Raw genomic sequence first — 23,049 nt, 5'->3', positions numbered from 1 at the left:
TACAATAGCGACGATTATTATTTTAAAAAATTTTTGTTAGGCTTAACATCGATGAAAATTCAACGCAAAATAGGTTAATAGCGATATACTAATATACTAATTACATGGGATATAATAATATACTACACTAATAATGGATTTTTTCATACTTTTCGGTTATCCGACTTTTCAATTATCCGACCAACCCCAGTCCCCAATTAGGGCGGATAATCGAGGTTCTACTGTATAATGTTTTGGAATAGTAATGAAATAAGAGTGACCTAATTTTAGGAAAATTATTATACATGAAGCATGTATTTTGTAAACTGTGAATGTGTTGATCTTTAAGATTTGATATTTTGTTTCAGTTTTTATAACTATAACATACTTGTAACTAGATTGATATATAGCAGACATGGGCAAATGTGGCTCTTTTTGAGTTACATGTGGCTCTTGCTGAAAATGTTAATTTCTGCTTTCTATTATTATTATTTTTACAATTTTGTTTCCACAATTTTGTGAAAATGTGTTTATTATTAAAAAAATTCAATATTTGTTTTATATTATATTTATATTATATAATAAAATTGCGGTACAGAACTGCGGCTCCCATTCATTTTGCAAAACCTACATTTCGACTCCCACTGAACTCTTGCTTCCCACTCCTGATATATAATATTTTGTATTTAATTTTCAAATATATTTAATAGTACTGCACCTTCAAATATATTAATTTTAGATGTAATATCTAATTTAAGTAGAAATATATAAAGGTTAATTTGCTGATACAAATACTGTACAAGCATGCTCAAAATAGTTTGTAATGGAAGAAGGAAATATATCTGTGGATTGCATCTGTGGATGTAACTTGTAACTGAAACCTAAAAAAGAGAACATTGCATCTGTGGATGTAACTTGTAACTGAAACCTAAAAAAGAGAAGGTAAAATAAGTGTAATTTTTTATAAGTTTACTTGAAATACTACTCTTTTCTTAAAAAAAAGACATAATTCTAAAAACATTAAAAAAGCAGATATATTTATTTCTACAACTATACTAATTTTTGATTTGTTAAAATAGACAATGAACAAACATAATCACAAAATAATGTTCAGTGAAAATTGTTAAAATGAAAAGCAGTGTGGCTGTAACATATTGAATGTACTTTGATGTTAGAATATATCCAATATATTATATATTGTAATCTCAAAAATAATAAAAACTTATAATTGATGATAAAATATGTGCAGCTATAATTAAATATTCCTAATTTAAATTTAAGCTGTTAATGATTTTATAAATTAACTGTAAAGTTTGTAATGTTTTTCTTAGTGCATATCTAAATATTAGAAGATAAATTAAAAATAATGATTGTTTTTAATTAATATATAATTTTCTACATGTTAATTCTGATTTAAAATAGTATGTAGCAAATTAATTAGCTTGTCTTAGTGGTTGACTATATTTTTTGCACAGTTCTATATAAATATTAGATGATAAAAAATATAAAAATTTGAGTGAGTTTGTAAAATTAATTCAGTTTATTTCAAAACTCTCAGAAATAGCTGTTAAAATAGAATAATAATGTCTGAAATAATTACACATTTTATTTTGACATAGTTAATATTCAGTTTTGAAAATAACAGGTTTACTCTCTCAAATAATTTATAAGGACTGTACAAAATTATTTGTTAATTAATTGCTAAATAACAAATAAATAAATGTATATGAATAACTAATGATGTATATATATATTTTTTTATTGAATAATTATTACATTGAGTTGAATCATATTATATTGGGCTTTTATAAACTTTGAGCTCAATATCTGCTTATAAGCATTAAACTTTTATTTGACTAACATATCAATGATTTCTTTGTGAATTTTCTTATAATGAAATAATCCACTATACCCTGTGGTTATATTAATTTTGTGATTTATGCTATTTTAATATTAAATTTTCTTTTCAAAGATTTGTTGATACAATCTTAACAGAAAATGCAAATACTGTACATAAATTTATCACAGCCTACTTAAATATGTTAAATGTTTAAGAATTTTCTTCCCATACTGGATTCAAGTAGTAGTCTTCCAATCAGAAGACAGGTAGCCCTCTATATAATTGTATGCACTGTACAGTAGTACAGTAATTGAAAACCTGCAAATTTCATACCATCCAGGAATTAAATAGCCCAAATTCCTTAGGATTTGTAGAGATTTTGCTATCATATAGTGTACCAACTTTTTAAAGATTTTTAGGCCAACATTACAATACAGTATATTGTTGATTTTCTAATAATGTTTAAAAATGAAAATTCTACAGTTCCCTTGCTAGCAGCTCAAGACAGGTATTTTGAAAAAAAAAATCTATTCAAAAAAGAAATATATAAGAAAATTTGAAATAAATATAATAAAATGTGTAAACTGTACAAAACTTAATGGGAAAAAAAGGATATCCAGTGAAGCTCAATCCCCCTCCCCCCTTGTCCAACTTTGTGTAACTTTCATAACCCTCTCCTCTTTCCAGTGCAGACATCATTTATGGATGGCCCTTGGCAAATTTTTTAGGCAATTATACCTTATTAAATTAGGTATAAAATACAAAAAACAAGTATTTTACAGACCTAACAATTATTTAGGTCTACAGGATATAAAAACCTGTTGTTTAGAAATACTTTTAAAATAATTCATAAAGTCATTCTAACGACTTTCTGAAATATTTTAAAAGTATTGTTAATGTAATATTGTAATATGGAAATGTAAATTGTGATTAAATAGTTGATCATAAGGATACAATCATGTATAAGTAAGATTCAGAATAAAATAATTTATTAAAGTATATGACTATATTACTTAATACCAAATTAATATTTTACAAAAATGATTGAAATAATTTCTTGCATTCTAAAATTCAAATATTATAAATTTAGCTTTTTATATCCTAATTGCTTCTGTCTCTAGAATGAATTCTTAATCTGGAAAATATTAACTATTATCAATATTAAAATTTTCAATACATTTCTTGTAAGAAATATTGTTCTATGTAAATATTTATTTTAAAATATAAATTTAGGCATTTTATGAAATAATTTTTGAAATATATTTATAAACTGATATTTTTAGTTTTGTTTGTCAATAAAAATAAACTAGGCACTTTACAAATAGTTTTTAAAAAAATGTTGTAAGTTATGAAAAATAAACATTATTATGATACATTTATGAATATATTAATTTGCATAATTATAATAAGTTAAATTCTGAAAAAACCTTTTTTCATGTAGAAAAAATGAAATATAAAAAAATTATTAATTTTTAGTATGCATAAAATATGAAAAAATAATTTTCTAAACCAGGAAATGGCAATTCATACTATGATTAGCCAAACAAGAACAAATTAAAACCTGTATATTTAGATTGGACACAGTTGTGTTAAAGTAGAATGATTACATATTTGGAATGTAGAATGCAATTTGTTGTTGATGGAATGGATATCTTGAAAATGTTCAAAAGATTGACTTTTTGAAAAAAAAAGACTTGTATTTTTTTTTATTTAATTATGAAAAAGTTTATATTGTGGTTTAATTTAATCAAAACAGTAAATTTGGGAATTTCTTCATGCTATTCATTTTTACAAATTATTATTATTGTGTTAAATAATTAGTATATAAAAAAAGTTACTGCTTATTTAATTATAGAAATGCAATTTGAAATGTGAAACTTAATAAATTCAAATGTATATATTATTGACTTATTTGTGAAAATTGATAATTTTTTGTAGACATTTGTATATTCATAAAGCCAATTTTTCCAAAAACAATCTATATAACTTTAACATATTATTATTTTAAACTATTTGCCCATTTATGCCAAATAAACATACAAATCATTTGTATTTGAAACACAATAATTTAAATTGTGTTTCAATTAAATCATTAAAAAAATTCACATTTGAATTCACAGTGATAAGTATAAATTTATTGAAAGAAATTTTCTTTGTAACTTTCAATTAAATTTATTTAACATATTCTCTATGAGAAAATTGTTTGATATTAATTAATTAATAATTATAAAACAATTATGTTAAGAATTGGAAATTTATTAAAAAATGATATGTATAAACTAAATAACTTTCATCCAGATTTCTAATATATTTGATAATGATGTTATGAATTAATATTTAGCTAATGTTATGCAAATATAGCATTTTTATGTATATTTTTTCTATCTCTGCTAAAATTATTTGTTTAAAAAAAAAACAACAAGATGTAGAACAAACTACTACGGTTTTTTTTCATATATAAAATAACCTGTAACAAGGATTTTTTTCCTTAGTACAATAAAGCTTTGATTGATAAATTGATAATTATAAAACAACATATTAATTAATTAAACAGTGCATTGAGCATGCAAGTTTTTATTTGAATACTTGCTATAAATTTTTCATAATTGACAAATGACTATTATCTATTTTGTGCTGTGTTATGAGTTTCTACATTTTTATATGCTTGTATTGATGTAGAATATAGATATCATTAATACATTAAGTAGAAAAATAATTAATGAAAACATTTACAATTAATTAAATCTCCACCAATATCAAAAATAAAAAGCAAAAAATACACCTCTTATGAATTGATTGCTTTATCAAAAGAATGCCAGACAATTCACTTCAAGAAAGGCAGTCTCTTTCAGGAGCTTCACACACTGTTGAATGAGTGTATTGTCTTTTATCTGCTTACAAGTATAATTCTGCACTACCATATTTACATATTTAAGCATTATGAGATCAGTCACTAATCTAAATAAATATTTGTTGGTCTTAATTTTGAATTTAGTATATTTTGGGATTTCTTAGGAGTATCCATCCTTAAAACAAAAAAGTCTGAAAAGAAAATAATGCTCAGACTTTGACTTCCTTACTCCATTATAAACATACATGTGATTGATGAGTAACTTTTAACATAGTAAAGCGGTCCACCAGTGGTCAAGCAGTCTTCGTTCCCTGAATACTGGGATTTTGGTCGTGGATTTGTGCCTCGTTCAACGGGCTGGCCACATGGAGTTTTCCAGGTTTTCTCCACATCTGTAATGCCTAAATAGGGGGGCCAGTTTTCCTTTAAAAGATCTCTTGGAAGACATCCTCCCCAGGCAGATCACACAAGTGTTGTGTTGTCATAACTTAAACAACAAACAAACATAGTAAAGCAGATTTTTAGTTTATAAGTAATTAGAATTAAGTGTGTAATTATAGAAAATATTTCTATGAAAAGTATAGATTATGTGGAAATTAAACTTAAACAGCCGATTGCAGAGACAACGTTTAGAGACCAACGGCGGTTTACGGATAGGGTAAACCGCTGTTCAGAAAACTTTCATTGCAGAGACTGCGTTTCTCACCTGCCACAATGTAGACAGTGATTAGAAACAAGTTATTTTGACCTATTTTCTAGACTCACTCGACAGCAGGTTTAGAGGGCTTTTCAATTCAAGTGGTAGCTTTGTTCGTGGAAAAGTTTAGATAAAAACAGATATTGTTCCTTTCATAAATGTTGTAAACAGTACGAATCGACAAAATTATTCATTAATTAATTGCTTGGAGCAAAAACAACAAAATTAAATACGAGGCGTGTTTTTAAAGTAAGTACCGTTTTAATATAACGCCGCTGGAGCGCTGCAGTCGGCACTTAGCGCATGCGCGCTGTGTACCTACATCTGTTGGGAAGCCACAAACGCCATTACGGAGCCAGTCGACTGTGTTTACTGTTGTTTGTGTGTTATTGAAATGCCGCCGCTCATTGAGAATCCCGCCGACTGCGAAGTGCGTGCCGTTATTCGTTTTCTCAGTGCTAAAGGCTCGAAAGCGGCTGAAATTCATCGCCAAATCAGTGAAGTTTATGGTGAAAGCGTTATGAGTGAAGGAATGGTACGAAAATGGGTTAGGGCCTTTAGTAATGGCCGCACAAACATTCACGATGAGGAACGAAGTGGGCGACCTTCAGTCATTATCGACGATTTGATTGAAAAAGTGGACTGTAGAGTGAAAGAGAACAGACGATTCACGATTTCATCTTTATCTAAAGAGTTTCCTGCAGTTTCAAGAAGTGTTCTCTATGAAATTGTGACCGGACGATTAAATTATCGGAAGTTGTGTTCCCGTTGGGTGCCGAAAATGTTGACGGAGGAGCACAAAACCAAACGTTTGGCCAGTGCATTGACTTTTCTTGAGCGCTACAGTGACGAAGGAGATGATTTTTTAAGTCGTATTGTTACAGGCGATGAAACGTGGGTAGCCTACGTTACACCGGAATCAAAGCAACAATCCATGGAATGGCGACATTCATCATCTCCAAGGAAAGTCAAGTTCAAGCAAACAATTTCTGCTCAGAAAATCATGTGCACGGTGTTTTGGGACAGATACGGAGTGTTGCTTGTTGATTTTTTGCCTCATCGTGAAACAATCAATTCAGCTGCATACTGCGAGACTTTAAAAAAACTGCGCCGTGCAATACAAAACAAAAGGCGGGGCTTACTGAGCAAGGGTGTCGTTTTGCTCCACGATAATGCTCGTCCACATACGGCAAATCAAACTCAAGACCTAATCACATCATTTGGCTGGGAACAATTAGACCACCCTCCATACAGTCCCGACCTAGCGCCGAGTGACTATCATTTGTTTCTGCATTTGAAGAAGCATCTGGCAGGGCAGCGCCATAACAATCACGACGAAGTCAAAACGACCGTTCTGCACTGGTTGTCTCATCAGGCGGCAACATTCTTTGAGGATGGAATACAAAAGCTGGTCCCACGATACGATAAGTGTCTCAATATTAATGGGAATTATGTAGAAAAGTAGTGTAAAATATGGACTTTCACATAAATAAAAATTTTGTTAAAAATGTTTGCTTGTTTTTTTTATATTTCAAAACGGTACTTACTTTAAAAACACGCCTCGTACTTTAAATTTGTTTTAAATGTTCCAATTTTGATATTCAAATGGGTGAAGACTTAAAACTTCAATTAATTTAAATCAGATGCATTTATTTACAATTCGAGTATCGTGTCGGTTATAAAACGTTAATGCATTTCAGTCATTTTACTGTTACGAGACAATTTTAATAATTACAGAAATCTGTTTATAGATATAAAAAAATGTAATATTAATATTAAATATTTAAAGTTATTCATTTCGACGGTAATAAGATGTCGAATAAGATGTCCTTAAAAATCTATTCTGAAGATGAATTTCAAATTTGGTATAAATTTTCTAAATATGGATTTGTTCATATTTTAAACCGTATTGGCGACGAAATTAAATATTGAAATGGAAAAGGATTGTCATTAATTGATGAACAATGGTTTTGACAGCCTTAAGATTTTATTTCTGGAAGCTTTTGGAATATAGCTGGCGACCATTTCTGACGTCACAAACAAATAACCTGATTGGCCGAACGACTCCTAAAACAGGAGAGTAATAGTGAAGTAAGTAAGAGCCAATGTTTTGCTGAAGTTTGTCTAGAGAACGATCAGAAATAGATGATTGTCGTCTTTGCAACGCATTTTAAACCGCGGTTCAGCCGGCCAACGTCTATAGGCTGTATATAGGAAACTATAGGCTGTCTATAGGAAACTGTAGTCATTGAGGATTAGTTCTATGGAAGGAAAATATGTAGCATTGTCCTTTTTCCATTTTCAGTTCAGCTTTCAAGAAGAAAGATTTGCTACTAAATAGAAACACACAGTATTAACTTTTCACCGTTCTGTTGATAAACGTTGTTTAACGTAAACTCTGTCTCTGCAATCGGCTGAAACAGTTTAGTAATACAAGATAAGAAACTGTAGTCATTAAGGATTAGTTCTATGGAAGGAAAATATGTAGCCTTGTCCTTTTTCCATTTTCAGTTCAGCTTTCAAGAAGAAAGGTTTGCTACTAAATAGAAACACACGGTATTAACTTTAGAGCAAAAAATGCATATATAGTAATTAAATGCATTAATTGAATTTATAATGTCAAATAAATAAAAAGCTAATAGTGATAGTGATAATGAAAATGCTATTATCTATAGTTTTTGAATATCCAAGAATATACCCCCTTCATCATCTGGTCAATGAAGTTTTAAGTGTGTTTCATTTTAAAGCTGATTGTTCTGTCTTTATTTCTTACATTTGCAAATATAACATCAGCTATCTTACCAGTTATCAAATATATATGTGTACTAACATAATAATTATTAAATTTTACTAGATTTTGAGATATAAGATATATGAAAAGTAGACATGAGCAAATATTGCTTTTTTCAAATCTGAATGTTAACCAGATCTCAATACTCCAAATACTTATTATATCAAATACTTAAATTATATAAGATAATTTAGTTCACTAATTATTAGATAATTATAATATATAAGATAATTAGTGAACTAAATTATCTTATATAATTTATTTAGTTAATAATTTATTATTTAACTTGCTTTACTTATTTTGATATATTAATAAAGTAATACAATAAGTAAAAATATAAAACAATTTCCTAAATTTTACAAGATAAAATTTTAAACTTTTAATTTTGACTTGTGAGATTAGTCTTTTTTAAGGTACTCTTATCTCAGTTATAATAGATTAACAAATAAAACTCTTCATTCTCACCTACTGCAGATCTTTATGTAAGAAAACAAGAATTCAAAAACATTTAGGGTCTAGTCTGCTTTTTTCCTTCTCATAAATTAAACTAGTGGTGTTATGTGTATGCAGTGGTGGGTTCACAAGGGGGATTCTTATTGACACCAAAAAATTGAAATATACAGTAATTGTTTTGAACTTCAAAACATTGTTTCTAAAACATTTACAATGGCAAATTGGTTTACCAGACCATCTAAAATATAATTATCATGTAGTATTAATAAATGGTACCTATTAATTATTCAAATATTTCTAATTTTTGAGTTAGTCTGTCTTTCCTTCGTTGTGTACTTCTGGATATGTTACTGTGACTATATGAATGGCACAGTATTAGAAGTATTTATATAGTAGCCCATTCAAAGTTAATTTTTATTAATGAAATATTCAGTATCTCAAATACAGTAATACCTCAGTTTTTGTCGTTAATCTGTCCAAAAACAATTGACGAAATCCGAAACCAACAAAAACCGAGGCAATCCTTTCCGTGTGAATCAATGTAAATCCAATTAATTCGTTGTAGACACTCCAAAATACATACCAAAAACACATTTTATAGAGAATAAATACAGTGTTTAATACTAAAAACAATAAGAAATTAATATAAAATGAATATGATATAATATAAAGGATAAATAAACATTTAACATGGCATTGACCTTTCTGAAAACTTCTCTTGGCATATGGAAGACTGTGTGGAGGGGAGAGAGCTACAGTATTATTGTTTGTAAGGGAAAACCCCCTCCATAAGAACTTTAGATATCAAGGCACTATCTGGGGTCACTTCCCTTCTTGGTCTTTTGGCATTAAGACCAGCTTCAGTTAGTGGACCCATGTCACACAAGAAAACTGTCCAAAGAGGTTTGTTTCTGCTGCGTATTTAAGATTTGCCGAAAATGGGGCAAGACATTATCTTAAACAAGTTACAGACACAGCCTGAAACATTTTTGTCTGGTTAATTTTTCTCCACAAACCCCTGTACCTTACTCCACATAGAGATGTCCTTAATCTCAGGCACATTCTCCCCTGTCCCTCCTCATCTGAAGCAATTTCTTCATCTGTCATTTGTTGCACTTCTAGGCTGTTTAGTGATGAGTTCTTCACTGTGATCATTCACCAACTCTTCCACATCCTCACCATTCACCATTTTTTGGAAACGCTTGAGAAGTGGGTCCTATTATTTGGGCAAGGAGTTGTTTGTGTTTAAGGCTACATGCTCACCAGATTTTTGGACCCAAATGTCTGGCCCTCTCTTTGTTAGCATTAAGTAGAGGGTGCTTTATGATTCAATTTCACACTGAACGTTGAAATAAGTGAACTACGGATTTTACCGCCATATTAATAAAAATATTGCCAACTGGCGATTTTGACACTATGCAGTGCGATTCCTGTATATAGCATTAGGGGTTATAAATAACATCTAGGATATTATTATTAAAGTGAGAAATTTACACTTGTGTTGTAAGCAAATAATGATTAAAACAATTGACATTAACTATAGCATAGACTAAGACTGATAACAATTGTATAAATAGGAATTTTTAAGCTTCTTTTCTTCCCATCAGCTGCATTATGTGACTGATAGTGCACAAAGACAGTTTAAAAATGCCTATTTACCTGGTAATGATAAGTGTAATTAACTTCTGATTACTATAAGTGAAGTTTCATAAGCATATTAATGTTTGGAACTTACTAATTCTGATAACATTAAGCAGCTAATAACAATATTGTGATGAGAATAAATGGACTTTACTGTATTATGCTGTTATTTGTTTAGATATAAAATTGATTGATAGATTTAATAATCTATCAATCAATTTTATATCTAAACACAAAACAGCATAATAGCATTAAGTAGAGTATTAAGTAGTAATTGATAGATTTAATAATCTATCAATCAATTATTAAATCCTTTAGTCATTTCTCTATGTAATATTTCTATTAGGAATTTATTTAATAATAATATAGGTAATTTTATAAATACAGTAGAGCCTCGAAAACTCGGCCTAATGTGGACCGAAGGGTGGCTGAGTTTGTGAAAATGCCGGGTTATCGGGAATGGCGTTAAAAAAATAAGTACGAGTGTGGAGTCCTCAGAAAATACTGTACTATACTTGTATGTATTGTTTGCTTGAGAATACAACAAAGAATAAACTGCCCAAATATCCTTAAACAAAGGAGTATGTCTTTTATGAAGGCATAGAGCCTTTACTACATGAAAATGAAAATTAATGAATACACTGTACAGTAATTTACCTGATAAGACAGACCTCAGAAAAATACTTTATGAGCATAAAGCTGTCTTTATCATGAAAATTAATTAATTAAGGATTTTTTTTGCCCTGCCAGGGTGTGGCCGAGTTATCCGGAGTGCCGAGTTTTCGAGGCTCTACTGTATTAATATAATAATTAAGATATTAATATTCAAACTGATTTTGCATACGTTAAAATTAATTTATGTAAAATTCAAATATTTTCTAATTAGATTCATTTTTAGAAATAGTACAAATATGAAAGCAGATGATTTTTGTTTTGAATGACTTTTAAATTCAAATTTATTTATAAAATATTTTGTATTTAAAAATCATTTGAGAGTGATTTTAAATGATCAAACATTTAAATAAATTTTCTTTAAACTCTTTAAGAGCAGTGAGTACTTTTAGAATGTGGTGTTTAACAATGGAATTCTGTAATAGTTTATTTATTATAAAATAAAGAAATTTAACTTTTTAAATTAAATTTCATAAATATTTAATTTTGAGAAAAGTTTTTAAAATTTTGACATTTTACTTGAAGATGGCTGAAAATAAACAATAGTCAAATATATATGCTCTTATTAGAATAATTATGTTTTCAGAAATAATAATACAGTCGACCCCCCCTATAACGTACGTTCCTATAACGACAATTCCTATAATGTAGCGAAAAAATTGTAGAAACTTTCGTATAAAATACCTCCTATAACGTCGTTTCGCGACAAGATTGATAGAGTCTGGACCAATAGTGGATGAGCAGCTGAACTACTTTCCTCCGACCCTGCGCCACGCTACAGAGCGGCTAAATTGAGTTTGCTATCGTCTGTTTAGTATTATATATAAATTATATATAAATTAGGTACTGTATATATAATTATATATTAACTTAATTTATTGTAACTTTATTATAATTATATATATGCTTTCTGCCGCCTGGCAACACGCTACGGAGATTTTAGGCTAGTAAGTTGAGTTTATTATCGTCTGTACAGTATGTAAATTAGGTACCGTAAGTCTAATACAGCACTAATTTTATACATTTCTTGTGAAAGAAACACTTCTTATTCAACGGCCATAAAAATTATTTATATTAATGATGTCTCCAAAGGTCAAGTTATTTTTATGCGAAAAATTCGTTATTAGAAATCGCGGCCGCCGTTTAATGTGCTGTTCCGCGATGAAAACCAGCTTTAAGCAACGGCGTAGTCGAACGGTACACACTCAGTAAGTAATCCTATAATTTTTTGTTTATAGCATAGTTTATACGGATTATTCCCAAAAAATTATACATATTTTGGAAATGTTGAGTCGAATTAGTCTAGAATTGGTTAATTTTATAGAAGAAAACCTTTCAAACAGCCTTAGTCCGTAAAGTTCCCACCTATCGGGCTGCGATTGGCTCATGTATTTAATCATTCCTACAACGTAATTTTCGGTTAGCGTGGAACGTATCTAAGCGTTATAGGGGGGTCTACTGTACAATATTAAATTTCACTCATTTCATGTTTTGTATTGAAATTTTTTACTGTTTAGTTATTATTTTTGTATTTTGATTTTAATGATATATTTACTTGACTTATTTTAAATAAAATTAATCGTTTCAGATTTTATGTTAAAAATCTAATTTGAAGTGACGTACATTGCGTTATATGATTTAGTACATCTGTAAGTATAAATTTTAAAAAATGTTCTTTTACTATTTGATATTATCAATAATTGTAATAAAGTATGATTATTAAAACTTTTTGTTTTATATTTATGATTTTTTAATTATTTTATGTATTTCATTTTTTTATATAAGTTTTGATAATTGATATACCCTTTCCATGAAAATAAATATACAACTCCTGGAAAATATTTTGAACAGCAACAGCTATGCAAGAATTATTGATTACAAGAATTTATTTACAGAGTTCCTATGGACCTGGAAAGTCAGGGATTTTCATTAGTGTTCGGAAAAAGTCATGGAAAGTCGAAATTTGTTGAAAATTGTCAAAAAGTCAGGGAATTTGTCTCCTTAGCAGTCTTGTTGATTTTGTTTGCTGAATATGGCTGACCAAACGTAGCCATCTGCAGGCGGCAAGAAGTAATGCTGCAATCTTTATTAAGAAAATATACCAGAATTCGTTTTGAAATGGCTTTTTTCACCATTCTGAAGCCATATAATTTTACAGTTGTGGATTAATAACAGGATAAACTGCTTTTATGTAATAGTGTTTAATTTTTAATTTTAATAATTCAGCAATTATAAAAATATGAAATTGTTAATTAGAATAAAAAATAACTAAAAATTTGTTTGCAAACTTTTAAAAGTTGAAAGCATAATTTATTAGAATGTTCACTTCAAAATAGCTAAATAGATCAGTAAAAATTTATAATTTAATCATTTTTTACGTTTGAAACATTACTACACAACAAAAATTATAAAAAGTACCCGACATTTACAGTAAAATGCTGGCTCTGACTTGTGGTTGGCATGATCATTTTACATTTGTTGTTACAATTTTCCTTGAAAGTACTGTACTGCAAACATATTTCTCCCTCTCTCTTCCATTAATTTCCTGCACTTTGATACATAGTTTAATAATTAGTTTAACAGAAATGACGTTGGGTAACAAATATCACTGATTTTGACAAATTTAGGGCTTAAAAACTGGCAACATTGATCATACCTGTAATAGATATACTGTAGTTATAGTTTTAAAAACAATGGGTAATCCAATAGTTTAACCAATGTTAACTTGCTTATAATTAAAATTTAAAAAGCTGGCAAATTACTAAAAAATTAAAATAAATTTGATTATCTATTGTGCAAAATAACACTAAAACAATTTTTATAGTTATGTTGCAAAAGAAAGAGATTTGTAGTTATGATTTTATGTACTGAACTTCTATATTTTATTAACATATAATTGTAATTTCATTTGATGTTTATTTCTGTATTTATTTTATTTTATTTAAATTCTATAAGTTTTAAGAATCCCAATTTTCATAATACTACGACGTCATAGGAATACAAGTGTGACATTCGGAATTGTCCTGAAACTCACTAAAATAGGAAAATATAAAATAATTTAATTAGAGAAAAAAAGGAGTGAACAAAAATATTTTATAGAAACTTGAGAAATAGTTTAGATGGTACAGCTCCCAAGATCGATCATTTGGATTAGGGTCAGATTTTTCGTTGTTTGAAAAACAATGATGACTTCTCCTGCAAACTGTGATTTTTGATTGACGTAAGTAAATCAGAGAAACCATTAGATCCCCATTATAAAGTGTGGGTGAGGGTCTGAAACCAATGCAGGAAATGATCGAGGGACAGGAAGGTGATAAAAGCCGGTGTCTCAAGGACACGAGGCTGTCGAGAGTCATCTCTTCCATAGCCATCACCACCAGTCATCTTCAGTCATTGGCTTTTTCCTGCATTTCCTCTCTGCCATTTCACTGCCACTGCTGCTTTTTCCTTCTTTTAATTAACATTTGCCTTTCAAAAGGAGGACTTTTCCAACTCAGGACAAACACTAGTGATTTACATTAGTGCTAGACATCTGATAGAAATTGAATAAATTTTACTTTCTGGATTGTTCACTGAACATTGCTCTGGATTCTGCCAATGTTGCTATGAACTTTAGACGAAAAACGAAGACAACTTTATATTGTAAACATATTTGTACAATAAACAGGTTAAGTGGTAAAGAGGTGTCTTTGTCTGTCTGTACCATGTTTTCCACATACTTATTAGTCCCTTGACTTTCCTGGTGTTGGGAGAATTAACTTTCTCTTTGGGAAAATAAAGGTGATAGAGTTGTCATATCTCACACAAGTGAAACTTGAAGTTTCAGATCTTATGTTCTAATTGACAGGTTTGAAATTATGTTAAACCTGAGGAAGGCTATTTAAGATATCTGAAAACATTAGTTTGTTTAATTAAAATTTGCTATAAAAGTGAGAAATATGGTTTGCAATAAATAATTATAGAACTGTAATTAAGGGTTAAAATAAATAAATTTTGTCTGCATTCTTAAGAAAATTTTATGCAAAGATGAAATTTTATGTAAAATTAAGTAAATAATAAATAAAAATTGTTAAAACTAATTATTAAAACTCTGGCCTTTTACACCAAAACCAAAATCAAAATGGCAGCAATGGAACAGGTTTTTTTTTATCTTTTAATGAGTTGCCAATCAGCAAATTTTTTTTTGTTAGATTTAGTGGATTTATGAATAGTCCAGCTAAAAAAATCAAACAATTCTAATGGAAACAATAAGATTTAGGTATTTTTATTAAAATGTCTATCTGTAAATTTGAATTTTGAGTTGGCAACACTACTTCAATTAATATATATGCAGATGCGGATTGGATGTCATTTGAATATTTTATGTAGTGTTGTGACAAAAGTCTTACAAATTTGCTATCTGATTTGGTTCATCTGTCTTTTAATATTATTATTCAAGGTTTGTGTTTTTCTACATTCTTAAATTATAATGATACAGAAACAAATGAGGTTTAATCTCCAATGACTGGATCCAGCTATTCATCTGGAATTCAATTCCTAGTTAGGAACTGTAAAAGATGATGATACAAAAGCATTTTGCTGCATTTGTTGTAAAGTTTTCTCATTAAGTAATAATGGAAAGTATGCATTAGTATCACATGCAAATAGTTTGTCATGTTGAAATAAAAAGATTGAAATTGGAACAAACTTCACTGATAAGGTTTTTAACCTTAACAAATTCAAACTCTTCTAATAGTCAACAAAATGTGTGTGAAACGGCTTCTGTTGTGAATGATAGATCTAAGATCACTAATGAACAGTCTCTTACCAAATCAACATTTCTTAGCAGATCATTGACATCTTTTGTGATAAAAGATGATGTAATAAAAGCAGAGATAACTTGGGCATTGGCAGTTGTAAAGAAAAAGATGTCACTCAATTCATGTTCTGATATTAAAAACATTTTCAAAAAAATGTTCCCTGACAGTGCTATAGCCAAACAATTTCAATTGTGTCCAGATAAAGCTTCCTATATAATAAATTATGGCCTAGCCCATTATTTCAGAGAAAAATTGTTACAAGTTGCAATAATATTACTATCTCTTTTGACGCATCACTAAACAAAGTTGCTCAAAGAACTCAAATGGATCTTGTGATAAAATACTGGGACAAGAGTAAAGATAAGGTTATGACCAGATATTTAAATAGTGTCTTTCTGGATCCTAGTATAGCAGATGATCTTCTCTCTGCATTTCTCAATGGCCTTTCAGGTCTTCATGTTAATCTAGCAAAAATTTGTCATATCTGTATGGACGGATCAAATGTAAACAGAACTTTTCTGAATAAATTAGAAGATCACATGGAGACACAGAATGTTGGTAAATCATTGTGAGAATGGGAACTTGTGGTTTACACGTAGTCCATGGTGATGTAAAAGCTGGTTCTAAAGTAGTAGATTGGAATTTGTTACCACTGCTACAGAATTTGTACTATTTGCTAAAAGACTCATCTACTTGGCATGCTGAATATATTGCTGTAAGTGGAAGCAGATTATTTCCCAAAAAGTTTGGTTCAACAAGGTGTTGAGTGCTTAGAATGTGCAGCAGAAGTTGTTGAATCTGTGAAGACATACATAAACAACAGTACAAAGTTGAAAGACAGCAAGGTGGCTACATTCTTGAGACAGGCACTCAATGATCCCTTTATTAAAGTAAAACTTTTATTTTTTCAGTCAATACATACACAAAGTGAGAGATATCTCACCCAATTTCAGAGCAACAAACCTCTTGCACCCTATCTTTATAAAGCAGTTGTTCAATTATTCATGAACCTGATGAGAAAGTTTGTGAAAAATGACCGGATCACCAACAAGCAGTTTCTAAAAATAGATTTAAATGCTAATGAAAACTTGGTACATCTGAAGAATTTGGATATTGGTTTTGGAGCAAAAAAGGTTTTAAAAGAATTGAAAGTAAGCAACAAAGATTTTCTGTGTTTTCTAAGAGATCGTTGAAATGTGCTGAAAATGATGACACACAAGATTATTAAGAAGGAACCTGTCAAGTACAAATGTGTGAAGGTTTTGAGCAGTTTAGATCCAGAAATTACTAAAATGCATTCAAATGTTGGAAAATTGTATTTCAATGTTTTACTGGAGGTTCTACATGATACAAACAGGATTGATGAGAAATGTGTTGTCAAAGCAAAAGAACAATATGATATACTCTGCAATAAAATGTCCATAAAACCCTATTCCACAAAGTTTGAGGACTTCATATCTGAAAGGAGTGATGATGATGGTCTGGACACATTTTATTGTGAAATTATGAAGGATGATAGGCAACTGCAAGATCTATGGTCTATTATCAAAATTTCTCTTTCTTTCTCACATGAGAATGGTTTCTCGGTTAACAAATCACTGTTGAGTGAAAATCTTAAGGAGGAAAGTTTAGTTGATCAATGCTTAGTTTATGATTAGATCCATTTTGCAGATGGTATTGATCAAATAAATATAGACCAGAAAATGTTAACGGTCAGAGGAACTAGACAGTGATATATTGCATCTCTGCAACAGAAAAAAGATATTAAGAAGCAGCAGGCATTGAGGGCTGAAAAAAGTCCAAAAACTTACACAATAACTTAAAGATTTAAAACAACACAAGAAAATGTTAAGAAAAGAGCACAAAAAGGAAGAAAAAGAGATTGAAATGAAAATAAATACACTTGAGGAGAAAAAGCTAAAACTAACATTAATATAATAGTTTTTGTGTTTTGTGAATTGTAATTAATTTTTTTATTTTCTAATTATCTGTATTTTGAAAAAAAAAAGAATGTAATGCATGACTACATCTGTTCATGATGTCAGAACTTAACTGGTTGAAAAAGACATCAGCATGATTTCCAAAAAAGAAAAATTTTTCTTTTTATGGCAGTATCAGTGCACATTTCCTGATTGACACTCTGAAAGCTATAACAGTTCAAATTTTTATCAAATACAGCTTATAGATTGGAACCTTTAGATCAGTGAATTATTTAGAACTTTACAGTACAGAAAGTTTATCAAACAAAATAGTTGCTTGTTATTGAAGATGGATCACATGAGTTTGGAGTGAACCTGCTTGCTGCAATGTGAATGAATGGTTAACAAAGTTTGGAATGAAGCTTGGAAGTACCATTGCAAATTGCTTTACAAAAGCAATTTTGATCAACGATTTGTTGAATAAATCGGAATATTAGGTAGGATCCATAAATATTGAAGATGACTAAGCCAATTTTATTACAGCAATGAGTGATGGAAAAGTGTTATTCAAAAGTGTTATTTAAATTAATTAATGACTGTCTATTGATAGTCATTAATTAATTTAAATAACACTTTTGGTGGATCCTACCAAATATTCCAATTTATTCAACAAATTGTTGATCAAAATTGCATTTGTAAGGTAATATTACAATGACTATTTCACAATAATATGACAGCATTTTGGGTAGTGTTTTATGATAAAAACAGTTAAAATAAAATGGCTCATTGCACTATGTGCACATAATCATCACCCCCTTTGCACAGTTTTTACATTTTGTTTTATTAACAGAGGGTGAAAGTAAACTTCATTAACATTTTTGAAAATATTTGTTTTGTTAGTTATTTGAGATACAAACCATGCATATTTTAACATGTCAAAAAACTGGTGTGTTCAACTGGTTGTGAATTGGAGATTGTATTTTATTAATGTCTTTGTAATTGACTATTTCTCTATGGGTTTCAAAGAGATAGCTACAATTTCGTAACATTTTCATAAAAATTTTTAACCTTTCTATTAAAATAAACATTGCAAGGCTGACAAAAATGAGTACATTTTGGCAAGATTATTTTTAATTGGTAAGATAGAATATTATCATCTACAAAAACTTCACATTTATTTGAGAACTTGTTTGACCACTACATACATCTATTATTAATAAAAACTTCATTTTTTACAGATGGCTGTAAGATTTCAATTAAGTCTAAGTCTATAAATACCTATATTACATTAAATACAATGAAATTCCATTAATCTGGAATCCAGTATGCCAGAAAACCTGATAAACTGGCATGTTGAGCTCCTTATTGGGGATTATCAGTGTACTAGGTGTGTCCAGAGTTAAGATTTTTGTATAAAGGCACTCAAAACACGCAGTTCTTGGAAAGATGTGGATTCCACTTTTAGAGATAACAAATGCCAAGACAACATGATGCTTTGCTAGATAAAACCAGTTAGCTTGTACATGTACAATACATGATTTTTCTATATTTGCCAAAGACATTAATGTGCAGGTTTCATATAAGAAGTGGAAATATTTAGCACACTTGGAATCAACAATTGTCATGGAAACAGCTACAGTACACTACTTACTGTACTTTCATAATTAGAGTTCATCTGTATTTATAAGCAATAAAAGTGTACAAAGCACAAAATAAGAATAATGTGTTCTTGTTTCAAATTAACCAAAGATAGGAATAGCCTATAAAAATTGAAATGGCATGTTAACCAATTGTAAAAGGCTGATTTGTAGAGTTTTACACAGTGTCCAGGATTGAAAAAAACTGGATAAACTTGCACCGTCTGATAAGGTGGCATATTTGATAACGGCACCACGTTGGTCCCAATGATGCTGGGTTAAGTATAATAAATACAACACATCCAAAACATTTTATTGAAATCGTTGATTACAAACTGCCAGATTCCCCCTTGTAAGTAAAATTTTATCTTTAAATTCCTAAATAGTTGTTGTTGTTCTATGGCGCAGAACTATGGGGAAACTCCGTGGGGAAAACCCACATCAGAAGAAAACTGCAATCAGCCCAGAGACTTTCTGCAATCTCCATCACGAAAGCCTACAAAACCGCTCCAACTGATACCTTACTCGCCATCGCTAACATCATCCCCATTGATCTTATAGTAAAAGAAAGAGCCTGGAAGTACAATCATTACAAGATGGCAACTCACCAAATCAGTAGGCAGGAATTTGACAACACCACCACAGGAATCGGGGTCTACACGGAAGCAGCTTTGCTTGCCAACCACATCGAGCAGCACAGCCTGGACTACCTCCCTTGTCTGCATGCATTCCACCAAAAAACTACTATCGACGCTCAAATTAATCTTCAGGGAAATTACACCCCCCACGGGATCCACATCTTCACGGATGGATCCAAGTCTGACAAAGGCGTTGGGTGTTCAATGGTGGTCACCTACAACAAAAGGAATTTATACCAGGTGCAGTACAAGCTTGGCGAACACTGCAATGCTAACCAAGCAGAGTCACTAGCCATCTTCCATGCCCTACAGTGGACTTTGAACAACATTCACCATCACAACACAAAGAACGTCACCATTCTCAGTGACAGTTGTGTCGCACTCCAGCAACTGAAAAAACTGAACAGCAACTACCCTATGGTCTACCAAAGCATCAACATTATAATTCATTTATGCTGTATCATCAACATCAGGCTCCACTGGGTGAAAGGCCATGCTGGTAACGCTGGCAACAAGAGAGCAGACTTGCTGGCCCGCATCGCTCCAGAAAGGATCACTCACTATTCTTTCAGTGCTATTCCCCCTAAAAGGCTTCACAATTATATCAGGGAATATTCCTGGAAAAGTTGGCAAGACAGATGGGACACTGGTACAACAGGTAGGCTCACCCACCAATTTATTCCTAGTGTGAAACAACGTCACAGTTATAAACATCTGATTCCCTCCTACTCAACTACACAGATGTATACAGGGCATGGAAACTTTCGCAGTTACCTGAAAAGGTTTCTGAATAAAACTGATGGGCTCTGCCCATGCCCTCTCAAAGAACAGGAAGACCCACTGCACATTCTCTTTCACTGCCCTATCTACTCAAGCCAACGAAAGGGTCTCATAAATGAAATACATAACAGGAAAGAGCTCTGGCCCTGTGAGCTTAGGGTCTTCATGGAAAACAAATACATCTCCAAAGCCTTAAAGAAATTCATTCAAGACATCAAGATATTGGACTAGCACGGTGTAATCTATGCTTGCATCCCTGTAACTATCATGGTAACAGTAATTGTGTTCCCTGTTATTCAATGTAAATCTTTTCGTCACTGTTTACCAACTCCAAAAATTTTTCAACAAAGTCACCGAATTATGTGAAAGTATTACTTGTGTAACTTTCCACTCTGAAATTGTACTCTCTGGATTTTATGCGAATCTTCTGCAATGTAACTACAATGTATTATCTGTCTACAAACTCATCAGCACCCTTTGTCTGTTTATCTACTGTACTAACTGTATACAACTGTAATTAATGTAATGTATGTATTTGTCTTAAATGTATGCGATGCGGATGCCCTTGCGTCTCATAGACTAAGGTCTTTTTCCCTCTATCCTATCTCCTGTACTTCCCCTTCACCCTAACTTCTTCATACATAACTTTACATCTTCCTCCCGCTTCTGGTCTTGGGCTATACCACTGAGTGCGGCCCATATCCAACTTCACTCGATGTTGTTGTTGTTGTATATTTAAAACGTTAGTATCAGTACATAAATTTTGAAAAGTTTTATGAAATTCTTATATTCAAATATGAAAATGTATAATTTTTTTATTTTTTGTAAAAATAACTGTTGAAAAAAAAATTAGTCACAATCCTATGATGGGTTTGTATAATATTTGCAATATTTAATTTTATTTTGCTAGTCAATGAGAATAATTTATAAAAATTATATCATTCAGTAGTATCACTTTATATAGAAAAAATTCAGAAATTAAGAAAACTGCTTTTATATCTCTAAATTAATTTGTATGATATTGTTAGATTGAGAGTCAAGATAGTGACTGCACCAAGTGAAAAAATAATAGACTGTCTATGTATACAGAAATTAGAGTTGCCAATTTTTGGGGATCAATTTCTCTGCCCCAAAAACCTACAGTAATTCTGAATATATCATTTGAAAGATAATTGTTTCCTTAGGTAGTGTGCACAATTTCAGAATTTTATATAAAGGGGTTGCCAAAATATGAGCAATCAAAATGTGCAAAAATTGCATTAAAAAAAAAAGCTGTTTTCTTCTTCATTTTTCATGCAGATGTTTTTACATAAAAAGAAAAACTAGAAAGCTCAAATTTTAAACTGAAGCCTCTGTGAGGCATTTGTGAAACTTTCAGGTCGATAGGTCAAAGTTCTTATATAGCTGTTTTACGTTTATCACTTAAAATTTATTCTTCTAAGGATAAAATTGCATTGAAATGACTGGTTTTTATTCAGAATGTTATCCAGAATAACAAAAGGTCAGATTTATGTAAATTAAAACTTTTTACAGCAATTTCAGTAGCAGTGTATTGAAAACATTGTCACTGAGCACCAATTGAACTGTATATCATTGTCTTAGGTCTTGGGATAATAACACAATTATTAACCAAAAAGAATTGATATTCAAACAAGAACATCTGAGATGTGAAAAATTATGACAATTTAGATGACAGTCAAATTTTTTCTCTCAGATTTTCTTTGATAAAGATAAGCTTGGCACTTTAAAACAAAATATGGGAAACAATAATAAAATTCTTGTGGAAAAACTTTTTAGAATAAAATTTGACTGTCATCTAAAGTGACATTATTTTTTACTTGTACAAGATGTAAAATATTGTACCATTTTTTACATCTCAGATGTTTTTGTTTGGATAATTCCTTAATTTTTGATGCATCATAACAAAAATGAATGGACTTTAAAATTTTCATATAGTGAACCAATCAGAAATGAAAATAATTTTTGTTTTTACTTTTTCTGACCTGTTTATCATCAATAGGGCCTTTTTATCAAGCTTAGCCAGGGTTAGCACATTGGGGTAGCCAGGTGGTGAGAGATGGAGTTCAACATATCTGTGATAGACTACCCTCTGAAAAATTCCTGTGGTTTTCAACTCACTCAGATTCAGTCCCAGGTCCTCCAGAGCAATAAGCTGCCATCTAGTCATCACTTATATTTTAAATTTTTCATTCTTTATTTTATTTGTTTTTTCACCTGGTTTGATTTGTTCACTGATTTGTTTTTTTCTATAAGTTTATATGAATAACTATTTGGAACACTAGCTATAATATTATCTGTCATGTTATCTCTATCCACAAATTGCAAATCCAA

General features: G+C 30.4%; 3 protein-coding genes across 3 annotated transcripts in view; all 3 read left to right on the top strand.

Moving 5' to 3' along the window:
- LOC111637012 overlaps nt 1–23,049 on the top strand; it is a 74,135-nt gene that overhangs the window by 14,567 nt on the left and 36,519 nt on the right. The window contains exon 2 of the mRNA XM_023382415.1: nt 12,513–12,573. The gene's annotated coding sequence lies outside the window, so the exon portion shown is untranslated. The remainder of the gene's footprint in view (nt 1–12,512; nt 12,574–23,049) is intronic.
- Nucleotides 4,488–6,932, top strand: LOC111637009 (histone-lysine N-methyltransferase SETMAR-like). The gene has a single exon (XM_023382413.1). The coding sequence runs from the start codon at nt 5,762–5,764 to the stop codon at nt 6,830–6,832; it is 1,071 nt and encodes a 356-aa protein (XP_023238181.1). The 5' UTR covers nt 4,488–5,761; the 3' UTR covers nt 6,833–6,932.
- Nucleotides 16,932–17,381, top strand: LOC111636998. The gene has a single exon (XM_023382402.1). The coding sequence runs from the start codon at nt 16,932–16,934 to the stop codon at nt 17,379–17,381; it is 450 nt and encodes a 149-aa protein (XP_023238170.1).

Source organism: Centruroides sculpturatus, unplaced genomic scaffold (assembly GCF_000671375.1).
Source record: "Centruroides sculpturatus isolate CEXI.00-Female unplaced genomic scaffold, Cexi_2.0 scaffold927, whole genome shotgun sequence".
Classification (NCBI taxonomy): Eukaryota; Metazoa; Arthropoda; class Arachnida; order Scorpiones; family Buthidae; genus Centruroides; species Centruroides sculpturatus.
The sequence above is the reverse complement of the archived record's forward strand: the minus strand, read 5'-3'. Positions and strand labels throughout refer to the sequence as shown.